General features: G+C 57.9%; 1 protein-coding gene across 8 annotated transcripts in view; it reads left to right on the top strand.

Annotated features, from left to right (window-relative positions):
* The first annotated feature begins 6,345 nt into the window (after nucleotides 1-6,345).
* Nucleotides 6,346-26,462, top strand: part of ARHGEF7 (Rho guanine nucleotide exchange factor 7) — a 70,872-nt gene continuing 50,755 nt past the window's right edge. For 2 of the 8 annotated variants that reach the window (XR_003907546.1, XR_003907545.1), the window contains exons 1-4: nucleotides 6,346-6,405; nucleotides 8,308-8,392; nucleotides 11,986-12,116; nucleotides 19,911-20,112. Coding sequence is in view for 6 of the 8 variants with exons in the window: in XM_029936431.1 (XP_029792291.1) it covers nucleotides 6,400-6,405; nucleotides 8,308-8,392; nucleotides 11,986-12,116; nucleotides 19,911-20,112 (424 nt within the window). In the remaining 2 variants the exon portion in view is untranslated. Of the gene's footprint in view, nucleotides 6,406-8,307; nucleotides 8,393-11,985; nucleotides 12,117-19,014; nucleotides 19,137-19,240; nucleotides 19,328-19,910; nucleotides 20,113-26,462 lie in introns of those variants that run through there. The other 6 variants (XM_029936431.1, XM_029936430.1, XM_029936432.1 and 3 more) reach the window with 6 other exon arrangements.

Below are 26,462 nucleotides of genomic sequence, written 5' to 3'. Positions count from 1 at the left end.
CTAGGCACAAAGCCTACAGAAGCCCTGGGGGCGAGGTCGCTGCAGGGTCCTGTTCCTCTCAGGTCCGCGTCAGTGTGGACCTTTTGCAGTAAACTGAAATAGCAGGACTTTAAGATTCCTTTCTACTCATCTTGCCACAAAATCCAGTTTCTTTTGACAATGTGATAGGACAAAATTATATTTTTAAACTTTGTGAACCACGCTTCAGGACTGTGCCAAGAGTAAGTTTCTTGCGTCAGAAGTAGCTTCCTCATAAACTCCCCGAGGAGCTGACCTGGCCCCGTGCACTTGGAGTGTTAAAGCTACAGGAATCCAGCGTACTGGGCCGGCCTTCCCTTGCGGGGGTCTCTCCGTTGGCCCCGAGGTGGTGGGAAGAGCGTCTTTACAGTGCCCGTGACTTTCTTGTCGCGTGCAGCCGGGGCGTCCTCGGCCAGGGCGTCGCCTGGGCCAGGTCGGCTGCGGTTGGCGGTGCGATCGGACAGGTCGGCGGCAGCGGGCGAGCCCCGGGGAGGGTGCAGGGGGCAGCCGAGGAAGCCCACAGGTTGCCGCCACCCTGTTTCTCAGATTCTGCGTAGCCCCAGTGCTGCACGGGGCCCCCGCCCTCCTCGCTGGGAGTCTCCCCCAAGGGTGCCGGGAGCGTGTGCGGGTCACCGTGGCTCCCGGGGCTGCGCTGCCCCTCCTCTGGCTGCGGGGTTGTGACCCGTGACGGGGCGGCCGTTTGCTGCTGGGACAGCAGGCTGTGGCCGGGGGCTGCGTAGCCTCAGCAGGAAGAAGGTTCCTGAAGCCGCAGCCCCTGCTGGGACAGTCGAGGAAAGACGGCCCGGAACTTCTGATCTCTGCGCCGCAGCTCTGACTTTGTCGACTCGTCACCCGAACCAGGGCTGTTTCGTTTAAGCAGCTCTGGGTGTCACTTCTAGTCGGAAGATTAGACTGACAGGGTCTTGGTTCTATGACATAGGACATGATCTGCGTGGTGCCGTGGATTGCTGTCCCGTTTTATTGTGTGGAAGGTCGCTGTGGTCTCCGGGACGACCGGTGACCTGTGGAGGCCAGCGTGCAGCAAGCCCCCCGCTGTGGGGCGCGAGAGCCTTCCAGGCCCTCCTGCATCAGGCGTCCTCCGGTCCCACCCGGTCGTGAGGCGTGTCCGCACTCCGCAGAATGGCTGTGGTCGCTAGCCATCCAGGGAAGAGGGTGGTCCCCCGATTTGAAGAGGGAGGTGGCCGTGTGGTTAGGACTCCCGCGCTGCTGGTTTTCAGGTTCTGGACACTCCTTCCCCCTCAGTGGGGGGCCGGGGCCCGCCCTTGAGTGGGCTGCGCCGGCGCCTGCTTTGGGACTGAGTGGTGCCAGGTCGGCGGTCCCGAGTCGCAGGCCCTGTGCTGTGCTGGCCTTCCCGTCGAGTGCCCCGTCCGTCCTCGGGGGCCTCCTCACTGCTGGGGGGCTTGAGCACCTGGCTGTGGTGGGGGCCTCCTGTCCGAGAGACCAGCGCCTGCTCCCGGCGGAGCTGCTGGGAACTGCAGACACACTGGCCCTCGAGGCAGCTCGTGCACGGCCGGGGGCCTGCGTGACTGGTGACGGAGACCCAGTGGCTGGAGGTTAACGGCGGTGAAGCCCTCGGGTCCCTCTGCGGCCCTGCCTGTCTCCTGGCTCCACGGGCGCCGGGTGGCGGGCCCCCCATCGGGCGCGTGGGCAAGAACGAGCTCTCCCGGGGCCTGCAGACGTCGGGGTCTTTCCTTCTCGGGGGCGGCCGTGAGGCATCGCCCCTGGGCAGTTACGCCATGCCTGTGCCCAGCGTTCGGGAGGGAAGGGGAAGCCTCCATTGCTCTGGAATGAGAAGTACTGTGTTGGGAGCAGTTTTTCCTATTTTGAAGAGCTGAGAACAGTGTTTCGTCCAGGGAGGAGTTTTTAACTTTGACCCTTAGTGTTAATTTGGCCTGTCTCTCAATGACCCGTTTCACTTAAATAACATCTTTGTTTGCTTGAAGATGTACTGTCTTCCCTTTGAGAATTCCTCCTGTTGTGGGAAATGTGGCATGTGGGCGTATATTGGCACTTCCTGCCAGATGCTGTCACTCGCCAGCCCCCACGTCTCCCAGACTCCGGAGCCCAGAGGTGCACCCTCCTGGCTGCGTGTCAGCTGCGAACAGGGCTGTCCTGAGGCCAGGACCCGGGCTGGGGCAGCAGTTCTGGGCGGGGCCCGTCTGTTTCCTTCTGACGGGGCCGGGCCGGCACCCCACGGGCTCCTGCAGCTTCTGCTCGGGGCTGGTGGGCGTCGTCCCGCACAGAGCTGGGGCCCATCGTCCCCCCCCCCCCCCCCCCGCGGCCCATGGGAAGGCATGCGGGGGCTGGGGAGCGACAGCGAGCTTACTGGCCAGGGCGGTGACTGTGAGTTAGACCGGGGAGTTGGAAGATAGCGGGCGAGCGGGGCGGTTCTGGATCGGGTCAGCATCCGCTCTTCGGACGCGTGCCTGCGAAGCCTGTTTACTTCACGGCGGTGTTCTGTTGGTTAAGGCTTTCCTGAAAACCGCGGTGGCCCTCCCGCCACAGCCTCCTCTGTCGGGCACGGGTCTGTGCTTTCCGCAGCTCTCCCATGGGTGTGTGGGGGGCGGGGGTTGCCCTCCTGCCACTGCCCTGCCAGGCGGACCCGGGTGACGTTTGCTCGGCTTGTGTGGCACAGCCCCATCTTCTTGCATAGGCGAGCCTCCCTGGTTTCTCGTGTGTGTTCAAGACCTAAACTTGATAGTGAGCGTGACCCTGTAAGTCAGACTCGAATATGCTTAGAGGACTAGCAAAAGCTGGGGTCAGGAGGGCGAGTCTAGCCAGATGGCCCTGCTGGGGGGGGCGGGGGGGGGATGCGTTAGCCCTGCTGGTGACATCACGGGCCGTATTTCTGGGGTTAGTGGGTGCCCTGAGGGTTTGTCCGAGCCTCTGCCGGGTGGCCTCCTGGGCCAGATGGGGTCCTCCTGACGCAGACCGGGCACCCTCCTCCCTCTGCTGTGAGTTGCGGTGCTCCCTCCTTTTGGGAGCCCTTCCTGACCCCGCGGGGCCCCGCCCTCCTGAAGCTAGGTGTTTCCTTCACCCGCTGGTGGGCCGGGCGCTTCCCCTTTCCCGCACCCCCGTTGTCCACCAGGAACCTCGTGCAGGGGTGTGGCTCCCGTGCAGAGGAGGGCCCTACCCGTCCTCTGCGCCTTTGTGACTCCTTCCCCTGCTCTGCTCCTGCGGCCTTTACCAGGCGTCCCCGGAAGGCCAGCTCTCGACCCTGGCTCCCCTTTCCTCCTGTCAGTGGGGTGCTGTGTCAGGGGTCTTGCAGGTCGGCCAGTGGGGTTTCCCTCCCTCCCCACGCGGGAAGACGGCGCTGGGCTGTGCGGGGACCTCCCCCGGGGCCCTCCGCGCCCTTCCTCCTGGTTTGGACAGGGCGGGGGGCTGCAGGGCCCCGGTTCTGGGGTGGCCCCGGGGTACATGTGCTGTCCCGAACTGACTTCTCGTCCAGCTCCTGTTCTCGCAGAGCGACCGGCGTGGCCAGTGGTCACGTGTGTCCCGTGGACCCCGCCGCCTGGCGCGCGCCCTGTCCGGTCTTCGACTCAGCCTTACCTTTCTCCCCAGGTTTCTGTAGGTCGTTCTTGTTCGGGGACGCCCGGGACTGGCTGAGGTTGTGAAGAGCAGCCTGGGGTCTTTGTCGGTGGTGTTGGGTGCCCCCTGGCTCTGCGATGTGCTCTTCCATGGATGTGATGGACTAACTCCGTGTGGGCCCCCAGTGGTGGGGGGCGGGTACCGCCCGAGCAGCCGGGAGCCTGGCTCTGCCCTGCTGGCCCCCGTGGCCGGCCCGTCTGTGGGGTCCTTGCTGCCTGCCTTGGGGGCGGGGGCGGTAGTATTTATGCTGAGGCTTCTAGAGGGATTCCAGCAGTGCCCTGCTTTGACCGAATCGAGGAGAATGATCTGTTCTGTGGTACAATCTTTGGTATTTTGCATTCCTCCTTGCTAAAGGAGGAGAGGTTGAACTATCTTACTTATCTTTATCTAATGAAATAGTTTCATTTACTGCATTTTTTGGTGGAGAGAGCCACAGCTTTCTCCCTTGATGTGATGGTTGTTGGTAATTGTGTGGTCCTGTCTGAGCTCCTTATGGGGGCTGCAGCCATAAGGGAGCCCCAGGGTTCTTGGGGCATCTGGCAGGTCCCCAATTGGGGACCCAGGGTGTAGAGGAGAGCCGTGTGCAGCGGGGCTGCGGCTGCCGCCTCCGCGCGCCCCGTCCAGGCTGGGGAGGACGGCCCTCTCCGGGCTGCACGCTCTGTCGGCAGGTTCCCAGAAGCCTCTTCGGGGCTGGGGAGCTGGGACTCCGGGACCGAATGTTTTGATATAATACCTTTCCTTCCTGTTGCAGGGAGGTCTGTTTCCCCAGGCAGGACCTTTCTGGGCGGCACTCCTGCTGCTGCTGTGTGAGCCCCGCTAACAGCGGCTGCCCTTGAGGCTCACGCTGCCCGCACCCCTCTCCTGCTTTGCCACCTGTGCTGCTGCGGCTTTGTGATGGTTGCCCACTGTGTTAAGAATGGATGGGCTCAGGTGAAGTTGGCCGTGGTTGCCCCTCCAGGAGGTGACTGTGGAAGGCGTCGGATGGTTTGGTGTTGGGCAGGCGGCGCAGGGAACGGCCGCTCTGCGGAAGCGTTCCTACGTCGCGCTAGCCGCCGGGGACAGCGAGGTGCCCCGGCGCCCCCAGCAGACCCGTGTGCAGACTGGGGGGGGCCGCCCTTCCTCTTGCGTGCCGGTGTGTGGCCCCCGCGAACCTCGGGGCGCCGCAGTGTCCGTGCGGTCAAGGTGGACAGGCGAGCCAGAGGGCGGGCCAGGCTGTCAGAGGCAGCAGCTTCGAGGGTGGTACTTCTGGGTGGGCACCTGAGCAGTGGGATGGAGCAGGGTCCTTGCGGGTGCAGAGGTGGGTGGGGGGTGGTGCCCCAGGGCGTGTGGTGTGGGCGCCTGCACCCCCTTCTCTGATGGTCTGTGAGGCCGCCTCTCCTGGGCACCCCCAGGCATCGAGGAAGCTTTTTTTCTTGTTCGCTGTGGTTTGGGAAACTTTTCTTCGGTAGAATGTAGTTATCGATGGGTCAGTGTTCTAGGAAACCTTAAGCTTGGTGAGCAAGACTCAGTTTTTAAAACCTGTTCCTTCTCCAACATGTGAGACTTGTGCGCGTTGCTGCGTTTTGTCATCAGTATGTTTTTGCTTCCCGTGTTAAGGACGAGACGGCAGAGGCCAGGGACGGCCTCCGCACGCTGTGGGCAGCCTCCCCCCGGGGACGGGCGGCCGCACCAGCTCCTCGGGCGGGCTCCTGTGTTGTCACTTGGGGCGTGCCGCTCACCTCTGTCCTCTCTCTCTGGGGTTCGTGTTTGCTCCCTGTCGCGATGGTATTGTTGTTTTTAAGTAAAATATTAAGTACCAACGACTTTAGTATTTTTGGGGGGAAACAGGGTCATTTTCCTTCGAGAATATTGGATTCTGCTCTACGTTTAATTCACTTGAGTGTGGAAGTGAGGGCGAGCGTTTGGTGACCTGCTTGTTCAAGGTCTCTGGGACGTGGGGCGTCCCTCCTCATTGTGAGTACGGTCACGGTCCCCGAGGGGAGTCACGCCTCGCTGGCCCCCCTGGCGCCCAGCACGGCACCGCATGGAGAGTGTCAGCGTTCTGGGTCAGGGCTCCTCAGAGGTGCTAATGTTAATTGGCCTGGGATTCGGCTTGAGTATCTTGGTTTCCTCAATCCCTGGCGACAGGCCTCGCCTGGGCCCCTCTGCCCCGGTGCCACCTGAGGACACGCGGACCCCGGGGTTGGCTTCCTTCCTCCCGCTCGCTCTGATGGCAGCCGGGGCGCCTGCTGCCCTCTGAGCGACATGGGTGGGCCCCGAGGTGGGGCCGGTGTCCTTGAGCCCCCAGTGCCCCTGGACACGTGGGTGTGCGGGTGTCCTGCTCTGCCCCTGCGTGCGGGCCGGCTTCTGCTGGGAGGCTCCCGCAGAAGCTGTAACGGGCCTTGCTCTTGCTCCCGGAGATGCACACTCCTCTCTGTGAGACTTTCCCTCGCTGTTGGTGGACTAGTTTCCTGATTCGGAAACGGGTTTTTTTTTTTTTTTTTTTTTTAGAGATGGGTTTTAGTCAGAACATTTTGCAGATTCAGAATGTGTGGTGTTCTCAGTGGCCAGCGTTGGTCTCCTCTCATTGTATAGTTTCCTGTGAAGAAACGCAGCACATCTGTGAATCCACTTAAGTAGTGATGTCACATGGAAGCCCATTGGTGGGCAGGCTCAGCCAACCAGATGCTTCCTGGTATCCAAGTAAGAAAGATAGATAGTTCTGGAATAACAGGAAACTTCAGCATTCAACATCCTGTTTTTCTGGGTTTTGTGACTAGCTGCCTCACCACAATGAAGGTTAGTAGACCTTTTTATATTGGATTCTTCTCATAGTGTATCACATGTTTAATTTTCCTTTCTCTAAAACTAGAACTTTAGAGCTAAAGACCTGCAGATTAGCTGCTCTTGCATTTTTCAAAGGAACGTTGGTGTTTGACACAGAAGGCAGCTGAGGCCTGTTGAAGTTGATGCTCTTCATTCTCTTTAAAAAAAAAAAAGGCAACTGACAGGTTAAAAAATGTAGATAGTTGTGTCTGCTTAGATATTGCTCATTTGACTTGGAATTTCTGAAATCTCACAAATGAATTATACTCTGTGATGTATAAGCTGATTCTGAAGAGGCTCTGTTGTAAGCGGCACTTTTCACAGCAAGGGTCTGGCGTGAAATCGGTTGATTTTGTACGTCAGCTGAGTGAGAAGTGGCACCAGTGGCGTCCAGAGTGCTTAGATGTGGTCTCACGTGGGCCTTAGGCTCTGTTCACTTCCCTTCAGCTTTGAGAAGAGCGAGCTGTGTTCAGCTCCTCCCTTGACGCCATGATTTGGTAGCCTCCTTTCTTGAAGTTCTTGAGTTTTTCTTTTTGTTTCTTTACTCGTGTTTAAATAAACGTACCTCATGATATTTACTCACTTCAGAAATTAAAGGCAGAAGACCATTAAGTGAAGAATTTTGAGGAAGGCAGCAGTTAGATGTGGAAAGGCTTCTGTGAGCCGCTCACTGTGTCGGTGTCCCTCACAGGGGCGTTTAGCCCCCGGGTGGACGGGTGGATTGCCTGGTATGTTTATCCATTCAGCCGACATTGGAGGTTTTACGGCGTGCCGGCGTCTGGCTGATGTTGGATGTTGTAAACTCTGGTTTTGTACGTTTTCCAGTGTCGGGCGGCTGCACACGTGGGACATGAAGTTGTCCTTGAGGTGGGTGCCCTGGCAGGGCCTGGTCGGGTGCCTCGCCTAGTCTGGTGCCCGGAGTGTGGCCAGGAGTCCTGTGAGGAGTCGGGGGCGGGGCTTCGGGGGCGGGGCTCCGGAGGCAGGAAGCCAGGGGTTCCTGGCAGGATGTGTGAGGTGGAGGGGGGGGGGAGGAGGGCAGAGCTGGCCAGGCGCTCCTCCTCCTGATCCTCCTTCCTGGGGTGGCTGCTGACGTCCGTTCACTTCTGTCCCCGTGCCAGAACTTAAGGCTGTTAACACGGTTTACGTCTGAGTCTCTAAACACGTCCTAGTTATCGCTGTGCTGAGAGAAACACTTGCACGCTTTTCCTGGCACGTGGTCGGGGGCCTGACTATCACGGCGTGTAGTGGCGGTGCCTGGCGATCAGAGCCTGTAGGTGTTCTCCAGGCAGTACTTGGGGGTGACACCTGCGTGTGCGCCTGCGCACACGTGCAGACCAGCTGGGCAAGCTGATGTGTTCTTTCAGCTTCTGTGAGTGTGCGCGCACCTGCGTGCCGGGACCGACTCTGCCGTGGGCCGGGTCTGTTCCGGAGGAGATGCAGCCTAGACCGTCTGCGTCAGGCCTCCGCTCGCTGTCTGGCGAGCGGAGGTGTCCCCGGAGCTACCGGTCTGTCCCTCTTCCGGAAGTCCCTTCTGTCTTCCCTTCCCCCTGCCGTCTGCGCGGGTTTCTCGCTGTGGTTGGCTGTGGAGTGGACTTGGGGCTGGGACGGGATCTAGAAGCCAGCCCCGTGGTGCTGAGGGGGTTGGGCCAGGTCGGGGGCTGGCCGGGGGCACTGGTCCCCTGCCCCAGTCGGAGCGTGCCTGGCCCCTGCCCTCTGCCGGAAGCGAGGTCACCGGGCTGTCCCTGCAGGTTGGGCTGTGCCGTGAGGACTTGCTCAGCGGTGGTCCTGCGGTGGTCCTCCCGTCGCTGTGAGGACTTGGTTTGTCCTGCACGCGACACAGAAGACCCTACTAACTTGTTTAATTTTTCCTTTCAGACATTTGATGCAAATGATTTGTATCAGGGGCAGAATTTTAACAAGGTCCTCAGTTCCTTAGTGACTCTAAACAAAGTAACAGCAGGTAAGAACTTTTTATTGAACTTGAGGGGGTGGGGAGACCAAGGGGCAAAAACATATGCTTTTCGGTTGGCAAGGCAGAAATGAGCATGCTAGAAGTATAAAAACATCTGTCATGTTACATTTTTGGTTTTAGTTTTTGCTGTGATTTTTTTTTTAGATCAGAGTCTTGCTTTTAGGGCTTCTGAGGGGCGGGCAGAAAGCAGCGGGCGGGGCGTGTCGCGGGCGCAGACCCTGGGCCGACTCGGAGCTGGAAACACCGTTCTCTGGGCTTTTAGTGTCTTCTGATGAGAGCTGGCAGCTAGGGACAGGATGTGACAGTGCGTGAGGTGTGGCCATGACAGGGAAGCAGCCAGTGAATGGCCCCAAAGTAACCCCTTGCCTGGGCCAGGCTTTCTGCGGGCTGTGAGGGGGCCCAGGTCTGCCCTCGGTGCAGGGGTGAGTGGAGCCGAGGACACGGTGTGCTGCTCCTCTGGGCTCCCAGGTACAGGGAGGCCCTGCCTGCCCTGAGCTCCGAGAAGTTCTGTCTCTGGAGAGCTGTGTGGGTCTAAGAGGACTTAGTGGCTCTTCTGTCTCAAAGTCATTTTTATTTTTCCATTTACCTCTGCATTTTTAGTTTCAGGTTTATGGGAGAAAGTTAGACCTTGAGGTCAAGTGTGTTTTGTGAGGGGCTCTTGTCAGGGTCTTCCTGGCATTTCGGATTGTGGGTGGGGCGGAACCTTGTCAGCGCAGCGGGGGCTCGGCGCTCAGGGACTCAGGTGCCCCCTCCTAGACCGTGCCTGCTGGGGTGGCTGGGTGCTGCCCCTGCCTGCCCGGAGGTGGGGGGGTGGGTGGCGGGAGGCACTACCCAGAGCACCCGTCACTGCCCCTCATCCTCGGGCAGGGCTTTTCATGTGGCTGCCTTTTCCCAGCCTGTCTGCGTGGTTTGGAGCTGAAAACCTCGGGGGCTGTTGGGATGGAAGGGTCTGGGGCGTTTGCTCAGCTGGTAAGCTGGGGCCCTCTGTGAGCAGGTGCAGGAGCGTCAGTGAGGACCTGGATGGGGGGGAGGGGAGGAGGAGGGAGGCGAGCAGGACGGATGGGGGGGAGGGACGAGAATGGGCGGGGTTATAATCATCCCGCCACTGGCTGTCCTGTAGACAGAACTGTGGCATCTTGTAAAGGTTGTTAGACAGCGAAGCTGCCTTCCCCAGCCCATGTGGGAAAGCGCTAGCGCGGCTGTGAGCGCGGGGGGTAGAAGGTCATGTAACGGTGGGGGCAACACGGCGAGGGAGCGTGTGGCACAGGTCCCTGGAATTCAGTGGAGGAAGCCGGCTCGCAGGGGCACGGCTGTGTTTCTTTGCCCTGGGGGGCCTGTCTGCCAGCTTGGAATGGCCACCTGTGCCTCTGAGCTCTACAGGGGCGTCCGGGGGCTGGTGGCCGCCCCCATGGCAGACGGGACAAGAACGGCAGGTAGAGATGACAGGAACACATGGCTTTATGCCGCGACCCCGCTGCTCCCAGGGCCTTCTCTGTGGCTGTCAGGGGACAGGAGGCCGCTGGCTCTGCCCCTGCATGCTGGCTCTCGCGGCACCTGAGGAACAGGTGCCCAGTTGGGGATAACAAGAGGGGAGGCACCAGGGCCACCTGTGACCCCTGCCTTGGGCGTGTGCCCCTCGTGACAGAACGCGGCCTGGTCCCATCGCTCCCGGGCGCACGACCGTCGCTGCACCCTCCCCGTGCCGCGGAGGCGCTGCTTCCTCGCGGAGTAAGATGGCCCTTCTGGAACCCTGCGTGGAGGTCAGGAAGGCTGCGGCACGCTGCAGCATCGGCGTGGCTTCTCAGCTGGAAGGCTCCTGCACGGGCCACTTGATTGTAAATTTCGTTCCTGAGGTCTGTCTGCTGGAAGTGGCCCTGTGCTTTGAGACTCCCTTGTAGATTCACATTTAAATGAGGGAGAAAAGTCTCTTCCTATTTTCCCCTCACGTCTCCCACTAGAAGACCCGTGTGTTTTCCAGATGTGTTGATGAGTACAGTTTCTAACTGCACAGAAGCACAGACAGCGGGAAGGAAGTGGTGTTGTGAGACCCCTTTGTTGCACTAAATGTTCCCATGAAAGGTCCCATGAAAGGTGGACAACTGGGGGAGGGGGCGAGGGGATAGCGCGCAGCCGCCTGGGGTGGAATCTCCACGAGATGCCCTTGAGAAGCCGGTTTTGTGCCTGAGAGTCCCAAGGCCTGTGCCCTGCGGTGGGAGACAGTCACCCACAGCCTGAAGCAGGGGCCCGGTAGGGATTCAGCTTGGGCTGTCAAGGCTGTTGCTCCTGGGGAGCTAGACCCCCAGCCCTGCTTGGCCCCCGGGGAGCTAGACCCCCAGCCCTGCTCGGCCCCCCGGGAGCTAGGCCCCCAGCCCTGCTCGGCCCCCCGGGGGAGCTGGACCCCCAGCCCTGCTCGGCTCCCGGGGAGCTAGACCCCCAGCCCTGCTCGGCCCCCCGGGGGAGCTGGACCCCCAGCCCTGCTCGGCTCCCGGGAGCTAGGCCCCCAGCCCTGCTCGGCCCCCCGGGGGAGCTGGACCCCCAGCCCTGCTCGGCTCCCGGGTGCCTCAACAGCAGGTGGAAATCGGGCCTTCTGTGGTAACTTCAGACCTGCAGCTAACAGAAAATTCTGTAAGCCCCTATGTAAGCCAGCCCCAACAGATCTGCGAGACAGAGTGGGAACTGGAGACCACGTTGAAGGGTATTTTCAGAGGTGGCTCCTCACGTATGTAGAGCCTTAGGAAATTGCTAGGCGTAGGGGTCTTGGTCTGGTGATTTCCCTAGGAAACTTCCTCGTGGCCTCGTTTGTTTTTCTGGTCAACTCACTTCTTTTTTTAAGTAGTTTATTGCCAAGTTGGTTTCCATACAATACCCAGTGCTCTTGCACACAAGTGCCTTCTCCTTGACCATCCCCCTTCCCTTACCCCCTCCCCCTTCAGCCTTCAGTTCCGTTTTCTGTATTTAAGAGTCTCCCATGATTTCACTTCTAAGAGGTGGGTCGCTCACATTTACTTGTCGTTTGGCCTGAGTCTCTGCTCCCGAAGGACTCCAGGAGAGCACACTGCCCCTCGGTGCCGTCCCTGCCGCCTCTCACGGGCACCTGCCGCCTCTCGGAAGGAGGGTGTGGCCGCGGCGGCTGAGGAGGCCCTCCCGGCAAGGCCTCCAGCTAAAAGCTGGGATTTTTCTCTTGGTCTCAAGGAAGGGTCTTCCGTTGTACAGGGACCCCGGCTGCCTGTGGCCCGATGGGCAGCTTCACCCCTTCACCCCGGGGGAGCGGGCGGGCCGGGTGGTGTGTGGGGCTGAGTACTGGTGCCGCTCTGACTTGGAGAGGCTTGTTTTTTCCGCGGGAAGGGAAAGCCTTAGCCACAGCCCCAGAACCTGTAAGAGCTGTGCAGAGCGCTGAGATGGACGGCGGAGTCCTTCTTGGGCTCCGTCCGGAGCGCACGGGCTGCCCTCCCGCGTCAGCGGGCCGCTTGGCTGCCTCCGCCGGGCGGCCCCCGGGGCTGCCCCGGTTCGGAGTCCCCGTGCCGCCAGAGAGTGTGCTTGCCGCATCTCAGCTCGCTCTTCCCTGTGCACGACCTTTGCAGACATCGGCCTGGGAAGTGACTCCGTGTGTGCCCGGCCCTCCTCTCATCGGATAAAGTCCTTTGACTCCCTGGGAGCCCAGCCTTCGCACAGTCGGACTTCAAAACTGTTCCAGGGCCAGTATCGGAGTTTGGTAAGTGTGAGAGCCCTGTTTCCCAGGAGCTGCGGGGGAGAGAGCGCGTGCAGGGGCCTCAGCGGGGTGCCGCGCAGGCCGAGGGTGCTGGGCTCTGTTCCCACCGCTCCTTCGCTGGGGTGTGGCGTTTGCTCATCGCCCGGATATCCGGATGTTCCACCTGACTGCTTTGGAGAGACTTGTAGATTTGGGTGTTGTATTTTAAGACTCCTTAATCTGTTAATCTGGAGAGACATGTGCTTTCAAGTGTTTCCCTGGTCCTGTGTAATACGGTATTTTTTCTGCTCTGCATGCGTACAGAAGGTGGGAATAAAATGTGTACGTGTGGAAGTACTTAGACGTGGGAAGAAGAAAGGGCTAACGGTTAAGAATCGAAAGGAGGTCTTTCTCCTTCCAGAAGTGTGGCTGAGCGTGCCTTCCTGAGTCAGGCTGTGATTTGGGGAGGAGGGCTCCCTGGCCGTGGCTGCTGGCGAAGGGGGTAAGGGCCGGGTGCGGGGCTGTGCTGGCAGGTGAGGAAAACCCAGGTGGCGGCTGGTAAGACCCCGGCTGTGAGCAGAGCACTCGGCGCGGCCGCGCAGCTGCCGAGAGAGGCTGGAGAGAGGCAGCACAGCGCGGGGTGGGGCTCTCTCAGAAATAAATAAAAACATTAAAAAGGTTTTTAAAAAATGAGTAAATGGAGGCCAGCTGGCAGGTGGATAATTATAAGTAAAATGCAGGTAAGCGGAACGTTGAAGGGTGCATGTTCCTAAAATCATGCTAAGCGTAGGATTAGTGTTTAATGAGGTAGAGAAATTTTAAGTAACAGAAGTACAAAGCCCTCGGCCACCCCTTGTGTTTGGAAGACCCGGGGACCTGCTGCTGGGAGGAGCGGGCCGGCCTCTTCCCCGGGCTGCGCAGGAGCGGCTCCCTGGGCCTTCCGGGTTTCCTGCAGGTGTTATCGATACTACTTTGAGGTAAATTTCTTGGATTAAAAATTACAACGAAACGGTGGCAAGACAAGACTTTTTTTTTTTATTTTTGAGAGAGAGCATAAGCTGGGGAAGGGGCAGAGAGAGAGAGAGAGAATGGATATGAAGCAGGCTCTAGGCTCCGAGCTGTCAGCACAGACCCCATTGCTGAAATCCCATGAACCCATGAACCACGAAATCATGTCCTGAGCCAAAGTTGGATGTTTAACTGACTGAGTCACCCACGTGCCCCAAGAATGGCACAAGTATTTATGTGAAACTGATGGGCAGCAGAAGGAGAAATTGATTTCATTTACATTTGCACCAAAAAGAATAAAAAAGGAATCAATTTAAGGAAGGAGGTTGAAAGACCTGTACTCTGAACACTATAAAACAGTGAAAGCAATTGAAGAGGATACAGACCAATGGGGACGTGCTCACGGATTGGAGGAGTCCATACCTGTAAAATGTCCACACCGCCCAGAGCAGTCTGATCCCTGCGAAAATAAGAATAGTGCTTGTCCCAGAACGAGAACAAATAATACTAAAATTTGTGTGGAACCACAGAAGTTCAAATCATGAAGTTGTGTTGGTTCGGCTAACCAGCACAGTCTTGAGAAAGAGCAAACCCAACCCCAGTTTCCAAGGTCCACTACGAAGCTGTAACAGTCAAAACAGCGTGGCGCCGGCCCAGGAACAGACCCGTGAGCAGGGGGACGGAACGGAGGACCCAGGCCTAAACCACAACTACACGTCCGGCCTCGACAGAGGGCAGGAAATGCAACTGGGAAAGACGGTCTCTTCAGCAAATGGTGTTGGGAAACCGGACCGCTTGGTTTCTTCAAGCAGACACGAAAATCAACTAAACGATGGATTGAAGACCTAAATGTGAGCCCTGAAACCATAAATTCCTAGAAGAAAACCAAAAGATAGTAATTTCTTTCACATCGGCTATAGAAACATTTTCCTAGGTCTGTCTCCTCAGGCAGGGAGAACAAACAACACTGTCAGGGCTACCCCAGAATAAAAGCTTGGTCACAGCGGAGGAAGCCACCAAGGGACGGGGGAGGCAGCCTGCTGGACGAGAGAAGGACCTGTCTGCGAAGGCACTACTGTCCGGAATCTAGTACGGACTCGGACCAACTCCAAAAATCCGATTAAAAAATGGACAGAGGACCCGAATCGGCCTTTTTCACGGATGTGCAGACCAGAACCACAGAGAATAACTCCTCTCCGTCAGAGGAGCTAGGATCGAGAAGACCGGTACGTGCCGGCGAGGGCGTGGAGAAACGGGAAACCTCGGCACGTCGGTGGGCGTGCAAACTGGTGCGGTCGCCGCGGAGACCAGTATCAAGGCTCTTCCAACTGAAAATAGAAATACCGTCTGATCCAGTAATGCTGTTGAGGATTTGCCCAAAGAAAACAAACACTAACTTAAAAAGATAAATGCTGCAATAAATACAGACGTGCATTATTTACAGTAGCCAAGACAGAGAAGCAATACAAGTGTCCATAGATTAGTAAAGGTGTGTGTGCGTGCGCGCCCGTGTATGTATGTACGTAATACATATCTTAGCAGTGTGCTCAGCTGTGAAGGATACAGTTTTGTCATTGGCAGGACCATGGATGGACCTAGAGGGTATAATGCTGGGTAATATAAGAGATAAATACTGTTATTCCACTTGTGTGTGGAATCTGAAAGAGCGTGAATAAACAAAAAGTGAAAACAGACCTGCAGAGAATAAACTGATGGTAGCCAGAGAGGGGTGGTGGGTAGGGGCAAAATGGGGAGAAGGAGAGAAGTAGGTGATGGGTGAACCTCCACCTACCGATCATTTTCTCCACTTTGTGTTTGAAATTCTCTGTAATAAAAAATTAGGCTAAAACAGTAGGTGGGGTGCTTGAACATAAATTTTGTGATCTTGTTAAAGTAAACCACAGCCTTGAACTCGGGTGAGGCGCTGCCGCTCCCAGGGCAAAGGCGGGTGTTTTCTGGGCACCCTGTGGAAGCCCCTGGTCACACGTGCTGACCCGATGTGCCTCTGGTGGGCACACATTGCCTGGCCACCTCGGCGCTTGCTGGCGGCACGCTCCCGCCTCTGTGTCCCTGACCCCTGTTTCAGGACCACTTTCTTTTTAAACTTTTTAAAAAATGTTTTATTTATTATTGAGATAGAAAGAAACAGCATGAGCAGGGGAGGGTCAGAGAGAGACCGAAGCAGCTCCAGTCTCTGAGCTGTCAGCACAGAGCCTGATGTGGGGCTCGAACCCACGAACCACAAGATTGTGACCTGAGCCAAAGTCGGCTGCTCAAGAGCCCACTGGTGCCCCAAGGACTGGTGTCTTGCTTGTGATGGAGGCCAGTTTGAGCGGTTCTGGTCTGTCTGCACTGCAGTGAGGCCTAACTTCCTTACTTCCCTGTTGCTTCCTCATTACTCCTTTCTGGGGTGATCTCCCCGCCCCCCACACCCTCTGCTAGACTGAGCTCTCCCACCGCCCCTGTGCTCAGGCTGTGCCCTCTTCCAGACGGAGTGGCTCCACAGCTGCCTTGGAGAGGGAGGCCTTAGGCTGTTGGGGCTTGTTTCCCTGTGGTCTGGGGCTGACTTCATCTTTTATTGGTGAATAAAGTGCACTGGCTGCTTTTGGGGTGCCCCCTGCCCCTCTGTGCCCGGAGTCTTCACGCATTGGCTCCTGAGGAGTAGGACCTTGGGCTCCCCACTTTCCCTCCCTGTTTGGGGGGAATGGTGAGGTGAGGCGCTTGCTCCCGCCGCCCTTCACTTGTAGGAGGCTGGCCTCGAGCCCCTCCAACACTTGCCGTGCCCGTGGGCCCCCCTGCCCGTGGCCGGCCCTGGTCCCTGCGTTTCCGGGACTGTTTCTCTGGCCCGCACGGCTGTGCGTCCACGCCTTCCACGCTGCTCACCCCTCCACCACCTCTGCTGCCTCACTGACGCGAAGCTCAGCAGTTCTTCTGAAACCTGACGGGTCTGGAAGTAGCATGTGTCCTACTTTTTGATGGCGTGCCATAACTGACCTCATTCGGAGCAGAAAAAAGGTGTTCTCTAATTTCTGACCTGTTCTACTTGATGAAATACATCAGGAATAGGTAAGTATAGAGAAGTCACAGTATTTTTACGTGAGATCCCAAGGCTGGGAAATACTGGCTGTTGGAATAGGAATCAGGTGCCTCCTTGTGCGAGTGAGCTGACCACACCTTCCAGGCTGCGCACGGGGAGGGCGAGGCCCGCGTGGAGGCGGCGCTCCAGGGTGTCGTGGGTTCGGGCTGCTGGGGTGACTGCAGGACATGGGATAAAGTACTTGCTGGGCTTCTGGGTGCGCGCGATGCCAGCAGGCGGCCCTTGTAGGCCTCGGGGCAGCTGTGAGGAGCGAGCGTGGTGGGTCCAGGCCACTGCCCCCAGACGAGGTACGGTACGTGGGCGTCCGTGTCCTCCCGTCACTGACTTAGTGACCTGACCCTGCATCTGGAAACCCGCTAGACGGATTTCTACAAGTCAGACATTCCCGTGTAAGATGGAGAAGCAGAACCTGGTTGGGGTCTCCTTTGTTGCGTCTGCCTTTCCCCAAGGCCCCTACCGTCCTGATTTCTGACGGAAAACATGAGCTTTACGCTCTCGTGTCGGATGTAAACAGAATTCCGGCTGCTCTTGCTCAGCCCCCTGTGCTGTGGACGATCGCGGGGTGTCGGGTTGAATCCCAGTAGCTGATGAGCTTCAGTCACAGGGGAAGAGAGAAATCCCAAATAGGACAGGGGTCAAATACCTGCTCTCCAGTTTGCCTCCAGCAGTGGCAGTGACTTGAACGCTCCTGTGACTGTTGGGACCTGAGGCTGACGGTGGCGTGGAGCCGTCGGGGCGTCGGTCTGTGCGCCCTGTTGTACGGTCTCTGGCATCTTGTGTCTTAGTGCTCCTTAGAACAACACCTTAAGCTTACGTCTTCGGTGTAGTAGGTGCTGAATCCGTGGACATTTGCGGCATCAGAGGTTTAGACGGACCTAGGTGGCTGCCTGTCCTCTGTGCCTTTCTTCCCACGTGTCCTGGGACACACCTGCCCTCGTGGAGTGGCCATCTCTGTGTGAAAGAGGTGGCAGTGCTGTCTGCCTGACCCGTGCCTAAGCGTGGAGAATCGGTGACGTGCGGGAGTGTAGTCGACTGCATTGGTGACCTTCAGGCTGCCCCTCGCCGTTCAAGTGCACCAGGCGAGCAGCATGTCATCCAGAGCTTTCCTTCAGTGTGCCCAGAGTGCGGAGAGCTGACGCGCACTCAGTGAAGTGAAGGATGGGGTGTTTGGTTAGAGAAGACCCTTCACGTGTGTACTCGAATTAACTCCGTAACTTCCGTAAGTTAACGTAAAACACACGTTGAAGTAGACGTTAAACATCTCAGGGGCCGGCTGCTCCTCTTGAGGAGCTGTCATCACTGCGCTTTCTCTGTATCTTGTTCGGAGACATGCGCAGCTGGCTTAGACTTGTCCTTGCAGACCTGGTGCAGGAGCCGGTGCAGCCTGCCCAAGGGGCAGCCGGGGGGTTGGCCTCTGTCTCCGTGAGCGTCTCGGGGAAGCGGATTTAGGCCTGCAGTGTGGTCAGCATGGCCTCCCACTGTGGAGCGGGCTCGGGCCCGTGCCTTCCTCCGGGCCGAGTGCCCCGTGGCTTCTATTGGGTCTGATCAGTGTCCCCTCACCAAGTCCCAGACCCACAGCGTGGCCGGGGTGTATGCGGTCACCGTGCTGCTTTTCTTGACAGCATTTTGTTTTCGGGAAGAAATAATCGTTTCCTGTTGGAGTTTTCTGTGCATCCTTTGCAGACTGCAGCCCTTGTCTTTTGCCTGTTTCTAAGACTCCCTCGTATGTTCAGGCCCCTTAGGGTTCCCCGCTTCTTCCCGGGAACTGCCCTGATGTCTCGTGGCCGCTGGAAGAGTCAGTCCCCTGGCTGGTAGCCAGGCCCCGGCCAGCTGCCAGCTGAGCTGTCCACCTGTGTCCCCCCAGCCTGCCTTTGACCCAAGCCCCTCTCCCTCTCTGTTCCTTCCTGACCGGCTCCCCCGTTGAGGGGGCGCATCTTCCAGGAGCTTCTCAGGGAGAGTGCGCCCGGGCGTCACGTGCTGGGAGCTTGCGCACCTGCAGGTGCGGTGTCATTCCGATGCGACGATGCTCCTAGGTTTTCCGAAGTGTCACTGTCATGTGACTTGAGTTGGGTTTCTCTAGGCTCCTTCTGTGTGGGGTCCTTCCGTGTGGGGTCCATGCGGCTTCCTGGCTCCGTGGCTTTATCCTCTGCCAGGTTGGGGACACTTTCAGCCGTGTTCCTTGTACGGCCTTTCGGCACTGCTCTCTCCTCCGCGACTCCGGTGAGGTCCGTCTCAGGCTGCTCATTTCCACATGTCCCTGGGGCTCTTTTTTTTTTTTTTTTACTGTCATTTTGAGTAAATTTTGTGAGTTCTTTTTCCCTTTTGAGGTTGCCTATGTATCTGTCTTGAGAGAACTTGTAATTGCTTTCTGAAGCCTTGTGGCGCAGCCTCTTGCGGCCCCGGTGCGCTCCGGCTCCGTGTTGCTGTCTGCCCTTCTCCCAGAGCCGTGTGTGTCCTCGTTGTCTGGGACACCGCTTGCCGCCACCTCATCTTTGCTGATGGCCAGTGCAGGTGGGGCAGGGGACGTGTCCCTTCCCCGTCCCTGTGGATGCCCAGGTGCGGACTTGGAGGGCACGTGCCGCCCCCTGTCGGTGGGTGAGCCGGCCTTTCACCCGGAGGTTCGGCTTTCTTGGGGCTGCGTTGAGTTTGCTGCTGTCGGTCGTTCCCAGTGACAAGCACCCAGCACCCGGTCTGCCATGGGTGGGAATAGAACGGAACCCTGGCCGGGCTGCCTCCCTCTTCCCCCTTTCCGAGTGGGCACACAGGCTCAATCTCTGAGGGGAATGCAAGTTGAAAGGAGGTACCATTTCTCCCCAGCAGTTTGGCAAAAATAAAAATGGCGGTGATACTCTGCTGGCGAACGTGTAACGAGACAGCTCTGAAGTACTGTTGGTGGGAACGTCGCTTGGCGTGAGGCGCTTTCCGGAGGGTGATTAGAAGTAGGTAGTAAAATTTATAACACGCCCCGGGTTTCCTGACCTGAATTTAAGGTGTATGCTTACTTACGGGTATGTTCAAAGAGATGCATATAGTTTTAATGCAGCCTTGTTTTGCAGTAGAAAAATGCTAGAAATAATCGTAAATCCAGTCATGGAGAACATTGGCACAATCATACAGCCGAGTCCCGCAGGTAAGAATAAAGTCCTGGGGCGCCTGGGTGGCTCAGTCAGTTAAGCCTCCGACTTCGGCTCAGGTCAGATCTCACGTTCGTGGGTTCGAGCCCCGCGTCAGGCTCTGTGCTGGCAGCTAGCTCAGAGCCTGGAGCCTGCTTCTGGTTCTGTGTCTCCTCCTCTCTCTGCCCCTCCCCCTCTCAAGCTCCGTCTCTCTCTGTATCAAAAATAAATAAAACATTAAAAAAAAATAAAAAAAAAAAAGAATAAAGTCCTTACGTGGCTGCAAACGGCCGCAGAGAGTTAACTGTGAGTTGAATTGAGGGATGTGCCGCGTGATTTGGTGTGAGTGTGTGTGAAGGGATGTGGTGTTTATGGAGGCATGAGTATGGCCAGAAGACCTTTAAAACCGTTATGAGGGTTTCCTCTGGGACTGGGACGAGGTGGTGGTGGTCAGGCCGGTCAGGAGGTCAGAACCCGCCTCTCGGCCTTAACAAGTGCCCTGCGGTTGGGATGGCGCAGCGGTGCTCCGATCATGCGGGTAAAGTGTCTGGTGTCACAGAGGCAGACTCCTTGACGTTCTCCTCCCCTCTTCCCTCTTAGGACATGACCGACGCGAGCAGCAGCCAGCTGGTGGTGAGGGCGAAGTTTAACTTCCAGCAGACCAATGAGGACGAGCTCTCCTTCACGAAAGGCGACGTCATCCACGTCACGCGGGTCGAGGAGGGCGGCTGGTGGGAGGGCACGCACAACGGCAGGACCGGCTGGTTTCCCAGCAACTACGTGCGGGAGATCAAGCCCAGCGGTGAGTGCGGGCGGGCGGCCCGTGACTGTGCGCCTGGGGCCGCCTCTCCCTCCTGGGGGGCTCGTGCGGATGGCCCTGGGCTGAGGGGGCACATTCTTCCTTAGTTCCTGAAGGAAAGTGATCTTTACTTTACTTCTGCCTTGGGTGCGGGCATGAAGGCGCTGTAGTGAAAAGTAGCATTTCAATCCCTCAGGATCACAGTTTAAAACGTAAGGACTTGGGGTTTGCCATATTCTACGGGCTGTTAATTAAAAAAAAATTTATTAATGTTTATTTTTGAGAGAGAGAGAATGAACACGAGTGGAGGAGGGACAGAGAGAGAGGCAGGCACAGAATCTGAAGCAGGCTCCAGGCTCTGAGCTGTCAGCACAGAGCCCGACGTGGGGCTCGAACTCACGAACCGAACCGTGAGATCATGACCTGAGCTGAAGTTGGATGATTAACCAGCTGAGGCACCCAGGTGCCCCAGGCCATTAATTTGTATCACTGTGGGTGCTTTTGCCATCAATGTGTGATTTGTCTTTTTGTATTTGTGATAGTATTTTAGTTTATTTTGTTGTTTATTTTAGTTTACTTTAGCTTATTGTTTAGTTTAGTTTCTTTTAGCTAATTTACTTTACTGTTTTTTATTTGAGGGAGTGAGGGAGCAGGAGGGGGCAGAGAGAGAGAAAGGAGGAGAGGAAAAATCCCAAGCAGGCTCCACACTGTCAGCACAGAGCCCAGTGGTGGGAGATCATGTGAGATCGTGACCTGAGCAAAATCAGGAGTCAGATGCTTAATCTTCTGAGCCACCCAGATGTCCCTTATTTTGTATTATTTTAACGTTTGCGAGTGAGGACACAACACGGGGAGGAGAGGCGGAGAGAGAATCCCAAGCAGGCTCTGCTGTGTCTGCACAGAGCCCTATGTGGGGCTCAATCCCTTGAATGAGATCATGACCTGAGCCAAAATCAAGAGTTGGATGCTTAGCCGAGCCCCCCAGGCGCCCATGTACCATGTTCTTCCAGTAAAGTTCAGGTGTTGCTGAGAAAATGGAGCGCCGGCACATTTACCAATCACAGAGGATGGATGGGCGTCCATGTAGAAGTGGGCTCGTGCAGCTCGGACTTGGTGGTTGGCGGGTTTCCGTGGAGCGTGGCTTTGAGAACCACCTTTCGAGCCCTTCTGGCACCGGATGGGTGGGTTTTCCACACCGAGCGAGCCGGTGACGTCATGTAGAGCTTCCGAAACCCTTGTAACTCCCTACGTGATCAGAGCTCTGGGAGCATCTTCTGTTCCAATACGTGGTCTTTGGCGCCGGCTCCTGATCCAGAGCTCCCAGGACCTTTGTCATCTCCTGTGCCCCAGACCACGGCAGACCCCTCTGCAGACCACATTTTGCTTAACTGTCCGTTTGTGGCTGGGCATTTGGGTTGTTTCCACCTTTTGCTGTCGTGAATAAGGTCGCTGTGATCCTGGGCGAGATCCGAGTCCCGCCCATCCTCTGGGTCTGTACCGAGGGGTGGAGTTGCCGGGTCACAGGGCGATTGTGGTCAGTGTGCAGGGAACTGGCACGCTGCCCGAGCGATGGCTGCCGTCCGGTGGCCACGCCCTTGCCGCCGCTGTTTTCCCGTGATCACTGTTGGGCGTGAAATGGTCCCTCGCTGTTGATATGTTTCTGTAGGTGTGACCTCTGGGGTCACAGTAACGTGTTATATTGTAATTTCTTAGTAATTTCTGTGACTCTGATTTGGAGTAGGACTCCCTTCTAGAAGAGTGTGTTTAAGATCCGTGTTGTAACTCACCGTGTATGTCTTCGTTTTCTGTAAACGAAACGTACCAGACCCTAACTGGTGGCCCTGCCGGGGTCACTTCCTTCTGAAACACACATTGACTTCTTCTGAGTCGTGGATTTCTCTTGGTCGAAGTTTTTGATTTACGACTGTGTTTCTTAGATTGACAAACCACCATTTCTGAGTGACATCCTGTTGGCTGCCTTTCTCAGGGGAGAGCTCTGGAACCTCCACCTGGGGCCCCGCGTCTTGCGGGCTCAGGAGCCTCGGGCGTTGGCCCGCGGGCGGCTCCGGCGGCTGGCAGGCTTCGCTCTCGTGTATTTGCGCCTTGGCCCGTGTGGACCTCCTGTGAGTCTGTGTAAGGGATTTCCTCAGCTTGCTGCTCGTGCCCCCTCCTCCCCGAGCCTGTGCCGCCCCCAGCAGACACCCGTTACCCAGTGCGTGGTCTCCGTGCACGTGCTGACGTGTGACACTGCACTCCTGGGGCGCCCGGATGGCCCTGTCAGTTAAGCATCTGAATCTTCAGCTCGGGTCGTCATCGCAAGGGTGATAGTTTCAAGCCCCGTGACAGGCTGTGCCCTGACCATGTGGAGCCTGCTCGAGGCTCTCTCTTTCTCTGTGCCCATGCCCTGCTGGAGCGGTCCTCTCGCTCTGGCTCTTAAAATAAACTTAAAATTCACAGATTTCTGCATTGTATACACACCTCCCTGTTTCAGGGCACACTCTCTAGAGAATTCCTTAAATTGAAGGGAGATTGCAGGGAAGAGGCCAGTGGTGGGGGTGGGGTGGGGACAGGGCCGCTGGTTGCTGCTGTTGTGTGTCAGCGCGGAGTCGCTCAGTGGGTAGCAGGCCCTGCCTCTGACCCGGCGGTGCCGCTGGGGTGGAGGGGCCACGTGTACTTCGGGCCTCAAAAAGCGACCGAAAATGCAAACTGGGATTTGGACGCAATGATGGATTCGGCTGCAGAAGAAGTGCTATGAATATAATCCGTGCAGGGGAAGGGACAGAGGGGAGCTGGTGTCCGTGTCGCTGTGGCGAGAGGGTTCTGTGGGCGCCCCGGACGAGCGCCAGGAGGGGCGCCGGGAGGAGCCGCGTCCAAGACCGGGCCCACCCGCACGGTTTCTCCCGGATGCACAGTTGAGAACAGGCGGAAAGATTGCCCCTCAGGCCTGTGGGGGGCCCCCAGCGAGACGGGTGGAGGGCTCCGGGGTGGGATGGTTTGGGGTCCTTCTGGGACGTGGGGGTGAGTGTTCCCCCAGGTGAACACTGCGTGCACTCCCCGAACGGCTGTGCTGGCGGGTCGCCAGGGGACGGTCCGTGTGTGCGGCCACTCCCCGGGACCGTGCTTCAGCATCCTGTCCCAAGGACCCGTCCCCTAGTCAGGGGGCCGGCAGCGGTTCTGGGTCAGGGGTGGAGGCCTCCCTCCCCCAGTATCGGGGATGAGGCGCTGGTTGGTGGTGCGAGCCCAAGAGGACAGCGCTGGCCCGGCAGGGGCACCCGCTGGTGGAGGCCGGGGGCGGCTGTCCCCGGCCACCTGCCCGCGGGCTTCTCTGCACGGACCTGGGTCCCCTGGACGCCCTCGCTGGGCTCCTGGCCTCCCTCGTCCTCTTGCTTCCTCCTCTGCTTGGGCTTCACGTTCTGTCCTGTCACTTCCAGTCCTGGGTGACGTCTCACCGTAAACCTGGTGTGCCCTGCGCGGTCACCCCTGGGTGCCCCACTTTGTGGCGCGAGCAGCTGCCCTGCCCTTTCCCCACCCTTCTGTCCCGCTCTCGCCATTTATGTTTTCTTCGTACGTCATCAGGATTGTCAGGATCGCTTTTGTTCCAAAATCACAGGCAGCGTCCACTCAGCAAATGCTTGAGTGAGCTCTCTTGTGGGGGCTGGGGAAACACCGTGAAAAACCCAGGAGTCTTCCGAGAAATCGAGAAGCTGGTCTGAGGTTCCCTGGATAGAAGTGGCGGTAGACAGTTGAGCAGGTGAGCGTCCGCAAGGCTCTGCCGGCCTTTAATCAAGGCCCGAGAGCCGTGACCATGTGTGTGCCTTTGGTTCCTGCGTGGGTGAGCCAGCCTCAGCGTCATGGTGGTGACAGATTGGAGTCCGGGGAGACGTGACTACAGACTGGGTGCCAGACGATAGTGAGGACTTCCTGTCTCTGTCAGCGGGGGCAGTGGCCTGATGTTGGATTGTCATCAGTGAGTCTGATGGGCACTGGAGCGTCTGTGGCCAAGATGCCAGTGTCCAGGATGCCCCGTATAAGGCTTCCGGAAGAGGGGACGAGGGGTCTGGGTGTTCGCTGTCGAAGCCCGGTGAGAGCAGAGACCGGGGCTGTCCTTGCTCTCAGGGTGGCGTGGTCCCCACACGGCTCCTGAGGTAACGTGTCGCTGGCACGTTATCCCTACGACCACGGAAAGGGTTGAGGGCACTGTGGCCACCAGGACGCTGGAGTCCTGACCGGCGTGGGGGGCTCGTGCGCGAGGTGACGGCCAGCACCCAGAGGACAGGAGGCGGAAGGTGGGGCGACAGCAGGCTCTGCTGGGGTGCTGACCCGCCTTGCAGCCCCGGGCAGTGGGGGATGCGGAGCCTTCAGACCTGTCATTCCGGGTCCTCCTCCGGGAGCACGCCTCTTCCTGGAGCAGGCCACAGAGAAGGGCCTGTGACAGCCGGGTCACGGGGAATGCTGGTACGTGACTGCCTTCGCTGCAAGCCGGGGGTGAGGCTGTTACGACAGGACATTCACGGACCTGCTTTTCACGGCCGTCCGTTCCCTGTGGTCAGCCGAGGTCCCGGAGCAGCCGCGCGAGCCGGGGGGCCTGGCACTGTCCCGCAGCTCCCTTCCCCGGGGACATTCCCCTCAAGCCTCACACGTGGGCGAGCGCAGGACAGGGTGCGTTGAGAGAGAGCACCTTCACGTGTCGTTTATTAGAGCGTGTTGTTGGGGTTCTGGTCAGTCTCTGTCCCTACCTTGCAGACTAAACTTTCCACAGGTGTGTACGGTTTGGTATTCCCGGTCTGGGGCATTTCCGAGGGTCTTGAAACATCGCTCTCACAGGTGGGGGGGTGTCTGCTGTACGGGCTTCCCCACGGGTCCCCCCCTCGCCTTAGAGGCGCTCTTCCCTCGGGGCGGGGTGGGTGCGCTGCGCGCCAGCCCAAGGTGCCCGAGGCCGCTCGGGCGCGTCTTTTCCAGCAGGGCCCCTGCTCGTCCTCTGGCTTCCTCCGGAAAGTCCGCCGAGTGTCCGCTTTTGCCCTCTGCGGCTGCCAGTCCAGTGTGTAGTTTTGTCTTGCGGATTCCGTTCATTGGAGTCTACCCTCAGATCTCTGAGCTCACCAGCCTCCCCTTACCTGATCGTGACCGTCCGCTGGGCATCATTTTAGTGACCAGAGGATTCCCTTCCAGAGAGGGTTTCGTTCTTGTTCAGGGGTTTCATTTTCATGGTGCATTTTTTATTCATTATGGTTCTTTCTTTCCAGGTGGGATTTTTTTTTAAACATTTATTTATTCTGAGAGTAGGCGAGCAGGACAGAGAGAGGGAAAGAGAAATCCAAGCAGGCACTGTCATCACAGACCCCAACGCAGGGCTCGGATCCATGAACCGCGGGAGCGTGACCTGAGCTGGAATCAGGAGTTGGATGCTTTAACCCACTGGGCCACCCAGGTGCCCCTCTTTCCAGGCGTTTTAAATGTACTTACTCCATACTCTCCTAAATGACCACCTTGTTTCTAGGTCTTGGGTCCTCATTTCCTTTGTATGTTGTGTCTGTTTGCACTCTTGGTGCGGTTCTTGGTGAGCTGTAACTGTGTTAGGGATGTGTCTTCGGGGCCTCGGCAGGGTGCCGCTGGGCCCTTGACTGCAGGACTATTCCTGCAGGGGCGATGGTTCCCCCAGGGTTCCCAGAGGTTCTCGTGCCCTGGGCAAGTCCTGGGGGGCCTTTGGGAGTGGATTTGGACCACATGCCTCCGCAGGGTCAGGCTCAGGGTTTGGGTTTCTCTGGATCTTCCTTGTCAGCCTGCCCGGAGGGTCACCCAGGTCTGTGTCTGGTCTCTGCATTGCCCTCCCCCTTTATTCATGTAGCATAATCATGGTTCAAGTCTCTTGGTTTTGGCAATTTTAGTTTCCTGGCAGAAAGGGCAGGTCTGACGGTAGGCAGCCCTGATTAGGTTCTCATGGTTTCCCGAAGTCCCAGTGAGTCTTACCAATCTTTAGCCATCAGATTGGCCAGAGGTGTTTTTTTCCTTAAGATGCTGGGAAGGCTGTGTGTTTTCTGCGGTCTCCTGGGCGCAGTTTTTGTTATTTTGGCCGTTACTTCCTTTCTGGTATATTTTCTAAATGCGTGGGAATGGTTGTTATTTTGGGGGGGTGGGGGCCGGAGGGAGCAGGTGCTGGAGGGCTCCCTCGGGCTGCACAAACCTGGGAACCTGGGCTCCTCCTGCCTGTCGTGGTGACCGAGCTTCGCCTCCCTGCCTGACGGTCTGAGTGCTCCAGGGCACTGGGACTGGTGCAGAGCTGGCCCTGGTGTGGCTGTGGGCAGGGAGGCAGGGGGGCTGTGGGGTCCCAGAGTGTCTGTGGGCGGAGGGGGGGC

The sequence above is a fragment of the Suricata suricatta genome, chromosome 4 (assembly GCF_006229205.1).
Source record: "Suricata suricatta isolate VVHF042 chromosome 4, meerkat_22Aug2017_6uvM2_HiC, whole genome shotgun sequence".
Classification (NCBI taxonomy): Eukaryota; Metazoa; Chordata; class Mammalia; order Carnivora; family Herpestidae; genus Suricata; species Suricata suricatta.
The sequence above is the reverse complement of the archived record's forward strand: the minus strand, read 5'-3'. Positions and strand labels throughout refer to the sequence as shown.